The sequence below is a fragment of the Salmo trutta genome, chromosome 28, assembly GCF_901001165.1.
Source record: "Salmo trutta chromosome 28, fSalTru1.1, whole genome shotgun sequence".
Classification (NCBI taxonomy): Eukaryota; Metazoa; Chordata; class Actinopteri; order Salmoniformes; family Salmonidae; genus Salmo; species Salmo trutta.
This window is the reverse complement of record NC_042984.1, coordinates 14,749,452-14,764,569: the sequence shown is the minus strand read 5'-3', so window position 1 is coordinate 14,764,569 and position 15,118 is coordinate 14,749,452. Positions and strand designations below refer to the sequence as shown.

The 15,118-nt window shown below is 42.3% G+C and overlaps 1 protein-coding gene across 2 annotated transcripts in view; it reads left to right on the top strand.

Moving 5' to 3' along the window:
* LOC115165585 (F-actin-monooxygenase mical1) overlaps window positions 1-15,118 on the top strand; it is a 50,361-nt gene that overhangs the window by 27,388 nt on the left and 7,855 nt on the right. Inside the window, exons 13-23 of one of the 2 annotated variants that reach the window (XM_029718789.1) lie at window positions 568-715; window positions 986-1,182; window positions 3,431-3,531; window positions 4,126-4,176; window positions 4,534-4,768; window positions 8,447-8,517; window positions 8,751-9,399; window positions 10,894-11,109; window positions 11,349-11,473; window positions 12,782-12,895; window positions 13,601-13,694. In XM_029718789.1, the coding sequence (XP_029574649.1) occupies window positions 568-715; window positions 986-1,182; window positions 3,431-3,531; window positions 4,126-4,176; window positions 4,534-4,768; window positions 8,447-8,517; window positions 8,751-9,399; window positions 10,894-11,109; window positions 11,349-11,473; window positions 12,782-12,895; window positions 13,601-13,694 (2,001 nt within the window). Of the gene's footprint in view, window positions 1-567; window positions 716-985; window positions 1,183-3,430; window positions 3,532-4,125; window positions 4,177-4,533; window positions 4,769-8,446; window positions 8,518-8,750; window positions 9,400-10,887; window positions 11,110-11,348; window positions 11,474-12,781; window positions 12,896-13,600; window positions 13,695-15,118 lie in introns of both variants that reach the window. The other variant, XM_029718788.1, reaches the window with a different exon arrangement.

The window sequence follows — 15,118 nt, the reverse complement described above, 5'->3', positions numbered from 1 at the left end:
AGGACAGGAATCATTTAGGCAGGTTACCTTCGCTTTCTTGGGCACAGGGACTATGGTGGTCTGTTTGAAACATGTAGATATTACAGACTCGGTCAGGGAGAGGTTGAAAATGTCAGTGAAGACGCTTGCCAGTTGGTCCGCGCATGCTTTGAGTACACGTTCAGGTAATCCATCCCGAGCAAACACAGCTGATTTAATCAAATTTCATTCTAAACTGAAGATCATGATTAGGTGATTTATTTGAGTCAGGTGTGTTAGCTTGGGCTTGGGCTAAACTGTGACACCAATCAGGCCCTCGAGGACTGGAATTGCCCACCCCTGGCATAGCGGCCAAATAATTGTTTTAATAAAATAATTTTTGTATACATTTGTTTTGATAATTGTAAGTGTTAAAATTCCGAAATAAATTGCAATGGCTGAGACCTTTCTGTTGCATCCTTAGATGCCCAACTTGGAATGTAAACTGTCTGTGTATGAATCACAGCATTATTTCAATGCCTGCCTTGATGCAATGTCACTATGTTTCATCGTCCTAAAGCAGTGTTCCTATGTGTGTTCATGGCCCAGATTCGGTTGGAGCGTTTGAGGTGCTTTTGAAGTGGTGCCAGCAGCACACTGCAGGATATGACAGGGTGAAGGTGAACGATCTGAACCAGTCCTGGAGGTCTGGCCTGGCCCTGTGTGCCCTCATCGACACCTTCAGACCCCGTGTCATGTGAGTCTCTGGGCTTTACAAGGGGGGCAAGTCAACGTATCCACCACCTATGTAGCAAATGCACAAGTAGTACTACAGAAGGAAAAACTTCCCCATAAGCCTAGTCAAATTTAATTGGTCTGACTTTTCCTGTTCAAGTTATTCATGGTACTAACTGTCCAATAAGAAAACAAACTTCTGCGTTCTGTTACAAATAGTTTTGCTATTGTGTGCCCTCCTGAACATGCCCTTGGTCAACATAGTAGCTATCCCTAACCTCTCCCTCCACAGTGACATGTCCTCTCTGGAGGAGTCTAATGCAGTCTACAATAACCAGCTGGCCTTCAACTTCCTGGAGAGAGAGCTGGGCATCCCTCCCATAATGTCAGCCAATGAGATGTCTTTCAAGGGACAGATAGACAAGCTCTCCATGGTGCACTACCTCACACAGATCCACGATGCATTCAATGAAAGGGCACCTACTAAAGGTATGCATTAGGGCAGTGGTTCCCAAACGTTTTATAGTGCCGTACCCCTTCAAACATTCAACCTCCAGCTGCGTACCCCCTCTAGCACCAGGGTCAGCGCACTCTCAAATGTTGTTTTTTGCCATCATTGTAAGCCTGTAAGATACATTTATTAAACATAAGAATGAGTGTGAGTTTTTGTCACAACCCGGCTTGTGGGAAGTGACAAAGAGCTCTTATAGGACCAAGGCACAAATAATAATCAATAATTTTGTTCTTTTTTTAACCATCTTACATATAAAACCTTGAATAACTCACCACAGGTTAATGAGAAGGGTGTGCTTGAAAGGATGCACATAACTCTGCAATGTTGGGTTGTATTGGAGAGAGACTCAGTCTTAAATCATTTTCCACACGCAGTCTGTGCCTGTATTTAGTTTTCATAATAGTGAATTTTCATGCTTGAAAGACCTGTGTCTTGTCCTTGTTAATGTAGACAGAAAAGAGCTCTAACTTCTTCATCATAGCCTCAATTTTGTCTCGCACATTGAATATAGTTGCGGAGAGTCCCTGTAATCCTAGATTCAGCTCATTCAGGCGAGGAAAAAACATCACCCAGAAAGGCCAGCCGTGTGAGAAACTCGTCATCATGCAAGCAGTCAGACAAGTGAAAATTATGGTCAATAAAGAAAACTTTAGGCTCGTCTCTCAATAAAAAAAAATAAAAAACGTGTCAATACTTTTCCCCTTGATAACCAGCGCACTTCTGTATGTTGTAAAAGCGTTACATGGTCGCTGCCCATATCATTGCATAATACAGAAAATACACGAGTTCAGAGGCCTTGCTTTAACAAAGTTAACCATTTTCACTGTAGTGTCTAAACGTCTTTCAAGCTGTCTGGCATTTCCTTGGCAGCAACAGCCTCTCGGTGGATGCTGCAGTGTACCCAAATAGCGTCGGGAGCAACTGCTTGCACACACATTACCACTGCACTATGTCTCCCTGTCCTGTCATGGCTTTTGCGCCATCAGTACAGATACCAACATGAACAGCAGCTACGTTTAGCTACATACTGACCGTTAGTGGAATTTCCACGAGAGAGTAACAGTTAATGTGATTGGATGTTCATTATTTGACTAGGCTACCTGTATTTGACATGGTGTTGTTATTTTGCTGAACACTAGATGGTTTAATTTTACGCGAGAAAAAAACCTCATCCAAATGTATAGCCCCGTTTGTTTTTTCATTAAAAAAAAAAATTTGAATCACATTTTTATATTGCGTACCCCCGATGTAATTTGGCGTACCCCAGACAATGCCCCAGTTTGGGAATACCTGCATTAGGGGAATGATTGTCGTACATGTTATGTAATAATCACCGGGATTGTTTGTTTGATCACTTGTAGCCTTGACTCCAGCTATCTGGATCAAGAATGTGGTGTTGGTCTGTTTTCACGAGACTACATTATGTATATTTATATCATTTTCTGTTACTGTGACATTGTTATCTTGTCATTGAACATAGTTGTATTCATTACATAAAGATGTTTATTGGCATATTTCTAGTTGGCATTTCTTAAAACGCTGGACCAAGATTAACTGTATCAATAGCGTATTATTAGTGAAAGGAATTGAATCTGGTCCCAAGTCAGTTGTTTAGACAGTACACAGCTTATGTAACCCCGTTTGTACAAGGGCTCAGGTGTTTTTCCCTCTGAAATGTGTTTGACGTTGATAAAAGGGAGAGCGCTGTCATTGTCGCTTTAAGAGCATTACCCAGCACGCCTCTGGTTAGAGTAGCTGGGGCTGAGCTCATAACCAGCCCTGATTGGCTGCCAGGGTTGTGCCGCTCTCCTGCGCTCGGTGGGTAAGCCAGGTAGCAGCCAAAGCAAACAGCACCAGCCTCTGAGGAAATGGCTTATCAGGTTCGGGTGGGACTAGCCTCAGCCTCACCGAAAAGAGATCTAGCTACTATTCCTGTGAGGAGTACGGATTTTCCCAGGCTGTTTTTGCTGCCGGAGGTATTTCTGGTAAATACTAGCAGAGTGTGTAGGAGAGAGATTTTCAGTGGGGATCCAGCATTTTGAAGCAGGCTTGGAGAGCGGTTGCTCCGCTTGGCTTTGTCTTGTCTCTGTGATGCTGGAGGTAGAGTACCACTATGTAAGGGGATCGGCTGGCTGGCTGACACACAGATAAGCCTGTTTGTTGTTCCGCCAGAACAGCGCAGGAGGACACTAAAGCTTGTGTGTGTTTCTCTCTCTGCTGCAGAACCTCAGAGCCTTCCCCTGAAGCCATCCAAGACCCTGTCTTTTCGGGCTGCTGTGGTCTTCCTCAACAACCTCAAGCATAACTCTCTGCAGCGACGCAAGGTAAGGTTCAGGCAAGCAGCTGCATGTTGTCACTGAGACCACTGTAGTTGGCTGTTTAGTGTTTATTTAATATCAGGGATCGACTGGACAAGAACATTTGTGCAAAACCAGTTGTCTTTTGGGTGAAAAGGGGAATAGGCCAACCTCAAGTTCATATGGACGTCATTCTTTTTCATGCAACTCCCTGCAGAGCCGCGAGGTGAGCTAAAACAAGCAGCTGCATGTTGTCGCTGAGACTACTGTCGCTAGATTATTTACTTAATATCAGAGTTTTCTAGATGAGAACCTCATTCATATGCCCTGTCATTTTAGTTTGTTTCTTGTGATTATACTTTCATTGTACATTCAATTTTCACTAGTTACAGTATTTTAATGATCGTTTGATTGTTTTAGTTCTGTATTATAAATAAGACCATACTGCATGAGGTTTACAATTTATTTTGGCCTTTTCCAAAATCAACTGTAATGGCAAAGATACTTTTCAAACATGCAAGATAATATCTATAGCATTGTTCATTTTGAGGTCATCCGTTATTCAGTTACTGTAATTTAAACCATAAACGTGGTCACATGACTGTTTTCTCTTTTACACAGGAGAGACTGGCAAGCAAGAAAGAAAAGGGGATGATGGGAGAGGAAAAGGATGTGAGTAGTGTCTAGAATACAAATTCTATGCTTATTATCAGAGGCTCACAAACAGTACAGAGCTAACCTTTCCCTTTACAGATGAATGTATCTGCAGACTTCAGGACTACTCCAACTGCTATACTATAATGTGTTTCTGTGCTTTGTTCCTCTATTTGATTACTACTGGGAAACAGCACCCAGAGACATGTACAAAGTGAAGAATTGTTGAGCCCATCAGATTTGTCATGTTTTATTGTGCGTCTTTCTTTGGCCTTCAGGACTACTCCCTAATGTTGAACCATAAGCACGTGTTTTTGTGCTATGTTATTGAACTACTGTAAAAATTACCGTTGCTCTCAATTTCTTTCCCCCCAGCCTGTAGCTCCTCTCTCAGCCCCTAAGGTGACCCCTGACCCTGTGAAACCTGACCCTGAACTGAGCCTGACGCCAGGCATCAGTAGCAATGAGGAGTGTTACTTCTGTTGCCAGCGGGTCTATGTTCTGGAGAGGATCAGTACTGAGGGAAAGTTATTCCACCGTAGCTGCTTCACCTGCCATCAGTGCGGCACCACCCTTAGACTGGGCGGGTATACCTTCAACCAGCACACTGGTGAGTAGTGAGCACCGCCTGTACCACAGCCTATACTCGGGTACTCTTTTTCAGGGCAATAGGCTAGTGGGAAATCTGCAATTTTAGTAACCACAGATGTTATTTCTAGGGTCCCAATGAGCCTCTTGAATCTTTTAGAAGCAGGATATTTTTTCTTTACAAGATTCTATAATATAACATAATGTTACTGTACAATAGAACAATAAAACATGTTACTGTACACTAGAACATCATGTTACTGTACACTAGAACATCATGTTACTGTACAATAAATCATGTTACTGAACAATAGAACATCATGTTACTGTACACTAGAACATCATGTTACTGTACACTAGAACAAAATAACATCATGTTACTGTACACTAGAACATCATGTTACTGTACACTAGAACAAAATAACATGTTACTGTACACTAGAACATCATGTTACTGTACATTAGAATAATAGAACATCATGTTACTGTACAATAGAACATCATGCGACTGTACAATAGATCATGTTACTGTATACTAGAACAATAGAACATCATGTTACTGTACACTAGAACAATAGAACATGTTACTGTACACTAACAATTCTACTGTACACTAGAACATGTTACTGTACACTAGAACTTCATGTTACTGTTCAATAGAACAAAATAACATGATGTTACTGTACACTAGAACATCATGTTACTGTACACTAGAACAAAATAACATCATGTTACTGTACACTAGAACATCATGTTACTGTACACTAGAACATCATGTTACTGTACACTAGAACATCATGTTACTGTACACTAGAACATCATGTTACTGTACACTAGAACAAAATAACATGATGTTACTGTACACTAGAACATCATGTTACTGTATACTAGAACAATAGAACATGTTACTGTACACTAGAACATCATGTTACTGTACACTAGAACATCATGTTACTGTACAATAAATCATGTTACTGAACAATAGAACATCATGTTACTGTACACTAGAACAATAGAACATGTTACTGTACACTAACAATTCTACTGTACACTAGAACATGTTACTGTACACTAGAACATCATGTTACTGTACATTAGAATAATAGAACATCATGTTACTGTACACAGGAATAATAGAACATCATGTTACTGTACAATAGAACATCATGCGACTGTACAATAGATCATGTTACTGTATACTAGAACAATAGAACATCATGTTACTGTACAATAGAACTTCATGTTACTGTTCAATAGAACAATACATCATGTTACTGTACAGTAGAACATCATGTTACTGTACAATAGAACATCATGTTACTGTACAATAGAACAATACATCATGTTACTGTACAGTAGAACATCATGTTACTGTACAATAGAACATCATGTTACTGTACAATAGAACACCATGTTACTGTACAACAGAGTATGTTCCTGTACAGTAGAACTTCCATGTTACTTTAAAATAGAACACCATGTTACTGTACAGTAGAACAATAGAACATCATGTTACTGTACCATAGAACATCATGTTACTGTACCATAGAACATCATGTTACTGTACCATAGAACACCATGTTACTGTACAATAGAACAATACATGTTACTGTACAGTAGAACTTCATGTTACTGTACAATAGAACATCAAGTTACTGTACAATAGAACAATAGAACGTCATGTTACTGTACAATAGAACATCAAGTTACTGTACAATCGAACAATAAAACAATGTTACTGTACAGTAGAACATCATGTTACTGTACAAGTGAGACTTCCATGGTCATTATTTACTCAAACATGGAAAATATTTTGTGTGAAATACACTGCTCAAAAAAATAAAGGGAACACTTAAACAACACAATGTAACTCCAAGTCAATCACACTTCGGTGAAATCAAACTGTACACTTAGGAAGCAACACTGATTGACAATAAATTTCACATGCTGTTGTGCAAATGGAATAGACAACAGGTGGAAATTATAGGCAATTAGCAAGACACCCCCAATAAAGGAGTGGTTCTGCAGGTGGGGACCACAGACCACTTCTCAGTTCCTATGCTTCCTGGCTGATGTTTTGGTCACTTTTGAATGCTGGCGGTGCTTTCACTCTAGCGGTAGCATGACACGGAGTCTACAACCCACACAAGTGGCTCAGGTAGTGCAGCTCATCCAGGATGGCACATCAATGCGAGCTATGGCAAGAAGGTTTGCTCTGTCTGTCAGCATAGTGTCCAGAGCATGGAGGCGCTACCAGGAGACAGGCCAGTACATCAGGAGACGTGGAGGAGGCCGTAGGAGGGCAACAACCCAGCAGTAGGACCGCTACCTCCGCCTTTGTGCAAGGAGGAGCAGAAGGAGCACTGCCAGAGCCCTGCAAAATTACCTCCAGCAGGCCACAAATGTGCATGTGTCTGCTCAAACGGTCAGAAACAGACTCCATGAGGGTGGTATGAGGGCCCGACGTCCACAGGTGGGGGTTGTGCTTACAGCCCAACACCGTGCAGGACGTTTGGCATTTGCCAGAGAACACCAAGATTGGCAAATTCGCCACTGGCGCCCTGTGCTCTTCACAGATGAAAGCAGGTTCACATTGAGCACGTGATAGACGTGACAGAGTCTGGAGACGCCGTGGCGAACGTTCTGCTGCCTGCAACATCCTCCAGCATGACCAGTTTGGCGGTGGGTCAGTCATGGTGTGGGGTGGCATTTCTTTGGGGGGCCGCACAGCCTCCATGTGCTCGCCAGAGGTAGCCTGACTGCCATTAGGTACCGAGATGAGATCCTCAGACCCCTTGTGAGACCATATGCTGGTGCGGTTGGCCCTGGGTTCCTCCTAATGCAAGACAATGCTAGACCTCATGTGGCTGGAGTGTGTCAGCAGTTCCTGCAAGAGGAAGGCATTGATGCTATGGACTGGCCCGCCCGTTCCCCAGACCTGAATCCAATTGAGCACATCTGGGACATCATGTCTCGCTCCATCCACCAACGCCACGTTGCACCACAGACTGTCCAGGAGTTGGCAGATGCTTTAGTCCAGGTCTGGGAGGAGATCCCTCAGGAGACCATCCACCACCTCATCGGGAGCATGCCCAGGCGTTGTAGGGAGGTCATACAGGCACGTGGAGGCCACACACACTACTGAGCCTCATTTTGACTTGTTTTAAGGACATTACATCAAAGTTGGATCAGCCTGTAGTGTGGTTTTCCACTTTAATTTTGAGTGTGACTCCAAATCCAGACCTCCATGGGTTGATAAATTGGATTTCCATTGATTATTTTTGTGTGATTTTGTTGTCAGCACATTCAACTATGTAAAGAAAAAAGTATTTAATAAGATTATTTCTTTCATTCAGATCTAGGATGTGTTGTTTAAGTGTTCCCTTTATTTTTTTGAGCAGTATATTATGTTACATTTTGTCTGTTCGCAAAAAGGCTGCACATTACTCCCTCTTGTCAATACAGAAACAGAATATAGCTATGTCTATTCCAAAAGCTGTCTTACCTGTAGTAAGTTAAAACTTACATTTCCGGATGATAAATACAGCACAGTTTAATTTATTTCTGCACCATATGAAAAATGTATGAAAGATACCCTTTTACATGTTTTATGGTTCATGTGAAAAGGGGAACAGGAGAAAGGGTTATCAAGTAGCGTCTCAGATCCAGTCTCTCTGAAAGCTGCTGTTTTCCTTCTCAGGGAAGTTCTACTGTGAGCTGCACTCTGAACAACTAGAGATGGACAACGGGGAACAATGCCCATCCGTCCAGGTGGGTCTCTGTTCTGGGTTTGAGCAGATGGGAAATGAAACCGTTCTGTTGCGCACCATGTTGCCAGCTTGTGGCTTACTTGTCTATGTAGTACGTTGCTTTTGAGTCACAAGACGAGTTCATTTCACAGGACATTGTGCTGTAACCATTCATGTATAGAGGAATGTTTAATCACATGATACTACGCCAATGCTACAGTGCTTCTTCCATTCATTTAATTTTTTCCCTTCCAGGATACAATAGAAGATCACAATGAGAAGGAGAGAGGTGTGAATGGGATCTCCAGTGAAGAGCACTCACCTTGTCCCTCTGAAGATGATGATGAAGAGTACTCTCTAGACTTGGGTCTTCCTAAACCAATCGCTCCTCAGGGTGAGGAACACCCCAGCAGCAAACAATCTAATCCTGTAGAGGAGCCCCAAATCCCACCAAATCCACCCATAGACGTTTTCCTGAAGAAAGGGTTTAATGTGGAGGAAGAAAAGGAGGGGAAGGAGAGGGTCGAGGATCCCCCCTCATATCCCCCGACCCCTGTCCCAAAACCTCGCCTGTCTTGTTCGGACATCCCCAGCCCTCAGGCCTCCCCTCCTGTACCCAAACCACGCACCGTCCTCCCCACACCAAAAAGGGACATGTCATCGGCCCATGTAGGGGAGAAGGGGTCACTCAGAGCAGCAGGAGAGAAAGGGACCCCCAAGGCAGCCCCAGACCCTGACTCCAGGGCGAAGCAGTCCCTGCGGAAGCTGCAGCTCACCGACAAGGAGAAGAACCAGTTAGTCAACCTGAGCTTCAGCCTGGACTCTGACTCAGAGACACCTGGTTCTTCCTCCTGCTCCTCTTCAACAGCCACTGCAGGGGGTCCCAGCCCACCCAAACCTCCAGGTATTCCTCCTCTTTTATTATTGCTTTTGTTTGTTTTGATCTCTTTTATTATTGCTTTTGTTTGTTTTGATCTCTTTTATTATTGCTTTTGTTTGTTTTGATCTCTTCTACTGTGTTTTAACTGTAAGTGTTAGGATTTTAAATGGGGAGGATTGAATATACAGTGCATTTGGAAAGTGTTCATACCCCTCCACTTTTTCCACATTTTGTTACGTTACAACCTTATTCAAAAATGACCCTTTATTCAGTACTTTGTTTAAGCACCTTTGGCAGCGATTACAGCCTTGAGTTTTCACGGGTATGACACTACAAGCTTAGCACACCTGTATTTGGGGAGTTCTTCTCTGCAGATCCTCTCAAGCTCTGTTGGGTTAGACTAGCTCAGGTTGACTGCACAGCTATTTTCAGGTCTCTCCAGAGATGTTCGATCGGGTTCAAGTCCGGGCTCTGGCTGGGCCAGTCAAGGACATTCAGAGACTTGTCCCTAAGCCGCTCCTGCGTTGTCTTGGCTGTGTGCTTAGGGTCGTTGTCCTATTAGAAGGGGAACCTTCGCCCCAGTCTGAGGTCCTGAGTGCTCTGGAGCATGTTTTCATCAAGGATCTCTGTAGATTGCTCAGTCCCTGCTGCTAAAAAACATCCCCACAGCATGATGCTGCTACCTCCATGCTTCACCGTAGGGATGGTATTAGCCAGGTGATGAGCAGTGTCTGGTTTCCTCCAGACATGTCGCTTGGTATTCAGGCCAAAGTGTTCAATCTTGGTTTCATCAGAACAGAGAATCTTGTTTCTCGTGGTCTAAGAATCCTTTAAGTGCCTTTTGGCAAACTCCAAGCGGGCTGTCATTTCCCTTTTACTGAGGAGTGGCTTCCGTCTGGCCACTCTACCATAAAGACCTGATTGGTGGAGTGCTGCAGAGAAGTTTCTCCCATCTCCACAGAGGAACTCTTGAGCTCTGTCAGTGGCCATCAGGTTCTTGGTTTGGCCGGGCGGCCAGCTCTAGGAAGATTTTTGGTGGTTCCAAACTTCTACCATTTTAAGAATGATGGAGGCCACTGTGTTCTTGGGGACCTTCAATGCTGCAGAAATGTTTTTGTACCCTTCACCAGATTCGTGCCTCGACATAATCCTGTCTCTGAGCTCTATGGACAATTCCTTCAACCTCATAGCTTAGTTTTTGCTCTGACATGCACTGTCAACTGTGGGAACTTATATAGACAGGTGTGTGCCTTTCCAAATCATATCCAATCAATTTAAGTTAACACCAGTGTACTCCAAGTTGTAGAAATATCTCAATGAGGATCAATGGAAACAGGATGCACCTGAGCTCAATTTCATTATTAATCAATATTAGAATAAGGCTGTAATGTGGAAAAAGTGAAGGGGTCTGAATACTTTCTGAATGCACTGTAACTCCTTTTGAGGTATGATAAGTTATTTTCAAAATTACCACAGTTAGTAGCTTGAGGGTTAAATCGAGTTTGATTTGAGGTGCAGATGGCCAGGAGGAGGAGGAGGGCTACTGGATTGGGGGCCCGAGGCCGGCGGGACACATCCGGGAGCTCAGGAACCGCCGCTGCTTCAGAAGGAAAGAGGAGCCTGATGAGGGCCAGGGTCAACACGGCAGGGTCCGCTCCAAGTTCTCCCCCTGGAACCTCTCCTCCCCTCGGCCGAGGAGAGACTACCGCTTCAGCGTCCTCAACAGCCACCCAGGTAAAGCTCCCTGTAAAGTGGTGTTGTTGGACTGTCTCAGCTTTGCCACAGTATTTGTCTATCTATTTAATCAATAGCATGGATTTGTATAGGCTTTGTACAGCAACAGTTGTCACAAAAGTGCTTTACAGATACCTGACCTGGACCCCCCAAAGAGCAACCAGAAGTTTTTGATTCCCATGTTCTTCATATCTGTCCTGAATGAATTGTTTAAGTTCTCTATCTTCATATCTTCACAGAAGTACACTATCACCACAGTGTATCCGAAGATGGGGGTGCTGATCATGATCATGATGATGATGATGATGATGATGATGAGTTGGATATGTTTGGAGTAGATGGCATGGATTTATATGATGATAAGGTAAGGACTGGGTCTTGTTTAGCTGGCATTTTAATTCCATCTATGGAATTTCATTATATATACAGTACCAGCCAAAAGTTTGGACACACCTATTCATTCCAGGGTTTTTCTTAATTCTTTACTATTTTCTACATTGTAGAATAATACTGAAGACATCAAAACTATGAAATAACACATGGAATAATGTAGTAACCAAAAAGGTGTTAAACAAATCAAATATATTTTATATTTGAGATTCTTCAAAGTAGCTACCCTTTTCCTTGATGGCAGTTTTGCACACTATTGGCATTCTCTCAACCAGCTTTGAGGTTGTCACCTGGAATGCATTTCGATTAACAGGTGTGCCTTGTTAAGTTGTGGAATTTCTTTCCTTCTTAATGCATTTGAGACAATAATTTGTGTGACAAGGTAGGGGTGGTATACAGAAGATGGCCCTATTTAGTAGAAGACCAAGTCCATATTATGGCAAGAACAGCTCAAATAAGCAAAGAGAAACGACAGTCCATCGTTACTTTAAGACATGAAGGTCAGTCATTCCGAAAAATGTTAAGAACTTTGAACGTTTCTTCAAGTGCAGTCGCAAAAACCATCAAGCGCTATGATGAAACTGGCTCTCATGAGGACCGCCACAGGAAAGGAAGAAACAGCGTTACCTCTGTTGCAGAGGATAAGTTAATTACAGTTAACTGCACCTCAGATTGCACCTCAGACACATCTCAACATCAACTGTTCAGAGGAGACTGCGTGAATCAAGCCTTTATGGTCAAAAGGCTGCAAAGAAACCACTACTAAAGGACACCAATAAGAAGAAGAGACTTGCTTGGGCCAAGAAACACAAGCAATGGACATTAGACCAGTGGAAATCTGTCCTTTGGTCTGATGAGTCCAAATTTTAAAATTGTTTGTTCACAAGTGCTCAGCATATGTGGGAACTCCTTCAAGACTGTTGGAAAAGCATTCCAGGTGAAGCTGGTTGAGAGAATTCCAAGAGCGTGCAAAGCTTTTATCAAGGAAAAGGGTGGCTACTTTAAAGAATCGAAAATATATTTTGATTTGTTTAACACTTTTTTTTTAGTTACTACATGATTCCATATGTGTTATTTCATAGTTTTGATGTCTTCACTATTATTTTACAATGTAGAAAATAGTAAAAAATAAAGAAAAACCCTTGAATGTGTAGGTGTGTCTAAACTTTTGACTGGTACTGTATAATAATAATAATATTATTATTATTATTATTATTATTATTATTATTATTATTATTATTATTAGCTTCACACACACTCACCCTTACTCTGCTGTCTCTAGTTCCAGATCGTCCCTTCAGACCCTGTGAAGGCTGAGAAGCTACAGCTGATGAAGGTGAGGACTTTGGCGCGTCGGGCCAAGACATCTGAGATGCAGCGCTTCCACAAAGCCCAGGTCAGTTCACAGTTCACCAAGTTATCTAATCAGCTCTGCTTTGTAATAGTTAAAGGGATACTGCGAGATTCTGGCAATTAAGCTATTTTTCTACTTACCCAGAGTCCTATGGACTCGTGGTGGATACAGTTTTTATGTCTCTGCGTGCAGCCATTGCGCGCTAACACTAATTCGTTTTGGCTCGTGAAACTACCTCTAACTTCCTTCATACTGCATGCAGAGACATCAAATGGCTACCCAGACTATTTTCATTGCCCCCCCCCTCTTCTACACTGCTGCTACTTTTTGTTATTATCTATTCATAGTCACTTTAATAACTCTACCTACATATTACCTCAACACTGTTGCCCCTGCACATTGACTCTGTACCGGTGACCCCTGTATATAGCCTCGCTTTTGTTATTTTAATGCTGCTCTTTAATTATTTGTTACTTTTATCTCTTACTTTTTTTGGTATTTTCTTAAAACTGTATTGTTGGCTAAAGGCTTGTAAGTAAGCATTTCACTGTAAGGTCTACACTTGTTGTATTCTGCGCATGTGACAAATAAAATTTGATTTGACATACAAATGGTATCCACGAGTTCATCTGACTCTGGGTAAGTAAAAACAATTGCCAGAATCTCGCAGTATCCCTTTAACACTGGACGCAGTACTGACGATTGCTGCTTATCCAATATTACCCATCTTCTGCTTGTACTCTCCAGTCTATCCAGAGGCGACTGGAGGAGATCGAGGTGACGTATAAAGAGCTGGAGGATAAAGGTGTGGTGCTGGAGCAGGAACTCAGAGGAGAGGAAGGTGGGAACCCAGACAGATCCATTTTCTCTAACAAACACAATGACCACTAACAATAACTAGGACAATATTGACCTTAGCTTGCCCTGAACAACAGAGATTTGACTTTTCATCTTTGATCCTTTGATATTCTGATGGAAGTAATTACACTGAAACATTGGTATTTGGTTAACTTTAGTAAGCCAGCAATGTACAGCTGGACTTTTTAGTCTTCGCCCTTTAGCAATCATATACAGTGCCTTCGAAAGTATTCAGACCCTTGACTTTTTCCACATTTTGTTACGTTACAGCCTGAAAAATGGATTACATTTAGATTTTGTGTCACTGCATGTGTGGGGTACAGAGATGAGGTAGTCATTCAAAAATCATGTTAAACACTTATTGCACACAGAGTAAGTCAATGCAACTTATTATGTGACTTGTTAAGCACATTTTTACTCCTGAATTTATTTAGGCTTGCCATAACAAAGGGGTTTAATACTGTGAAATGTCTTGAGTCAATAAGAATTAAACCCCTTTGTTATGGCAAGCCTAAATAAATTCAGGAGTAAAAATGTGCTTAACAAGTCACATCAGTTGCATGGACTCATTCTAACATGATTTTTCAATAATTACCTCATCTCTGTACCCCACACATACAATTATCTGTAAGGTCCGTCTGTCGAGCAGTGAATTTCAAACACAGATTCAACCACAAAGACCAGAGAGGTTTTCCAATGCCTCGCTTAAGAAGGGCACCTATTGGTAGATGAGTAAAACAAATAACAGCATTTCCCTTTGAACATGGTAAAGTTACAGTGCATTCGGAAAGTATTCAGACCCCTTGACCTTTTCCACATTTTGTTGCGTTACATCTTTATTCTAAAATGGAATAAATAGCTTTTTCCCTCGTCAATCTATACACAATACCCCATAATGACTAAGCCAAAATGTGTATATATATTTTTGGGGGGCTGATTTATAAAAATAAAATAAAAACATATCACAGTTACATCAGAATTCAGACCCTTTACTCAGTACTTTGTTGATGCACCTTTGACAGTGATTACAGCCTCAAGTTTTCTTGGGTATGATGCTACAAGCTTGGCACATCTGTATTTGGGGAGTTTCTCCCATTCTTCTCTGCAGATCTTCACAAGCTCTGTCAGGTTGGATGGGGAGCTTCGCTGCACAGCTATTTTCAGGCCTCTCCAAAGATGTTAGATCGGGTTCAAGTCCGGGCTCTGGCTGGGCCACTCAAGGACATTCAGGGACTTGTCCCGAAACCACTCCTACATTGTCTTGGCTGTGTGCTAGGGTCGTTGTCCTGTTGGAAGGTGGACCTACGCCCCAGTCTGATGTCCTGAGCGCTCTGGAGCAGGTTTTCATTGAGGATTTCTCTGTACTTTGCTCCGTTCATCTTTCCCTCGATCTGGAGTAGTCTTCCA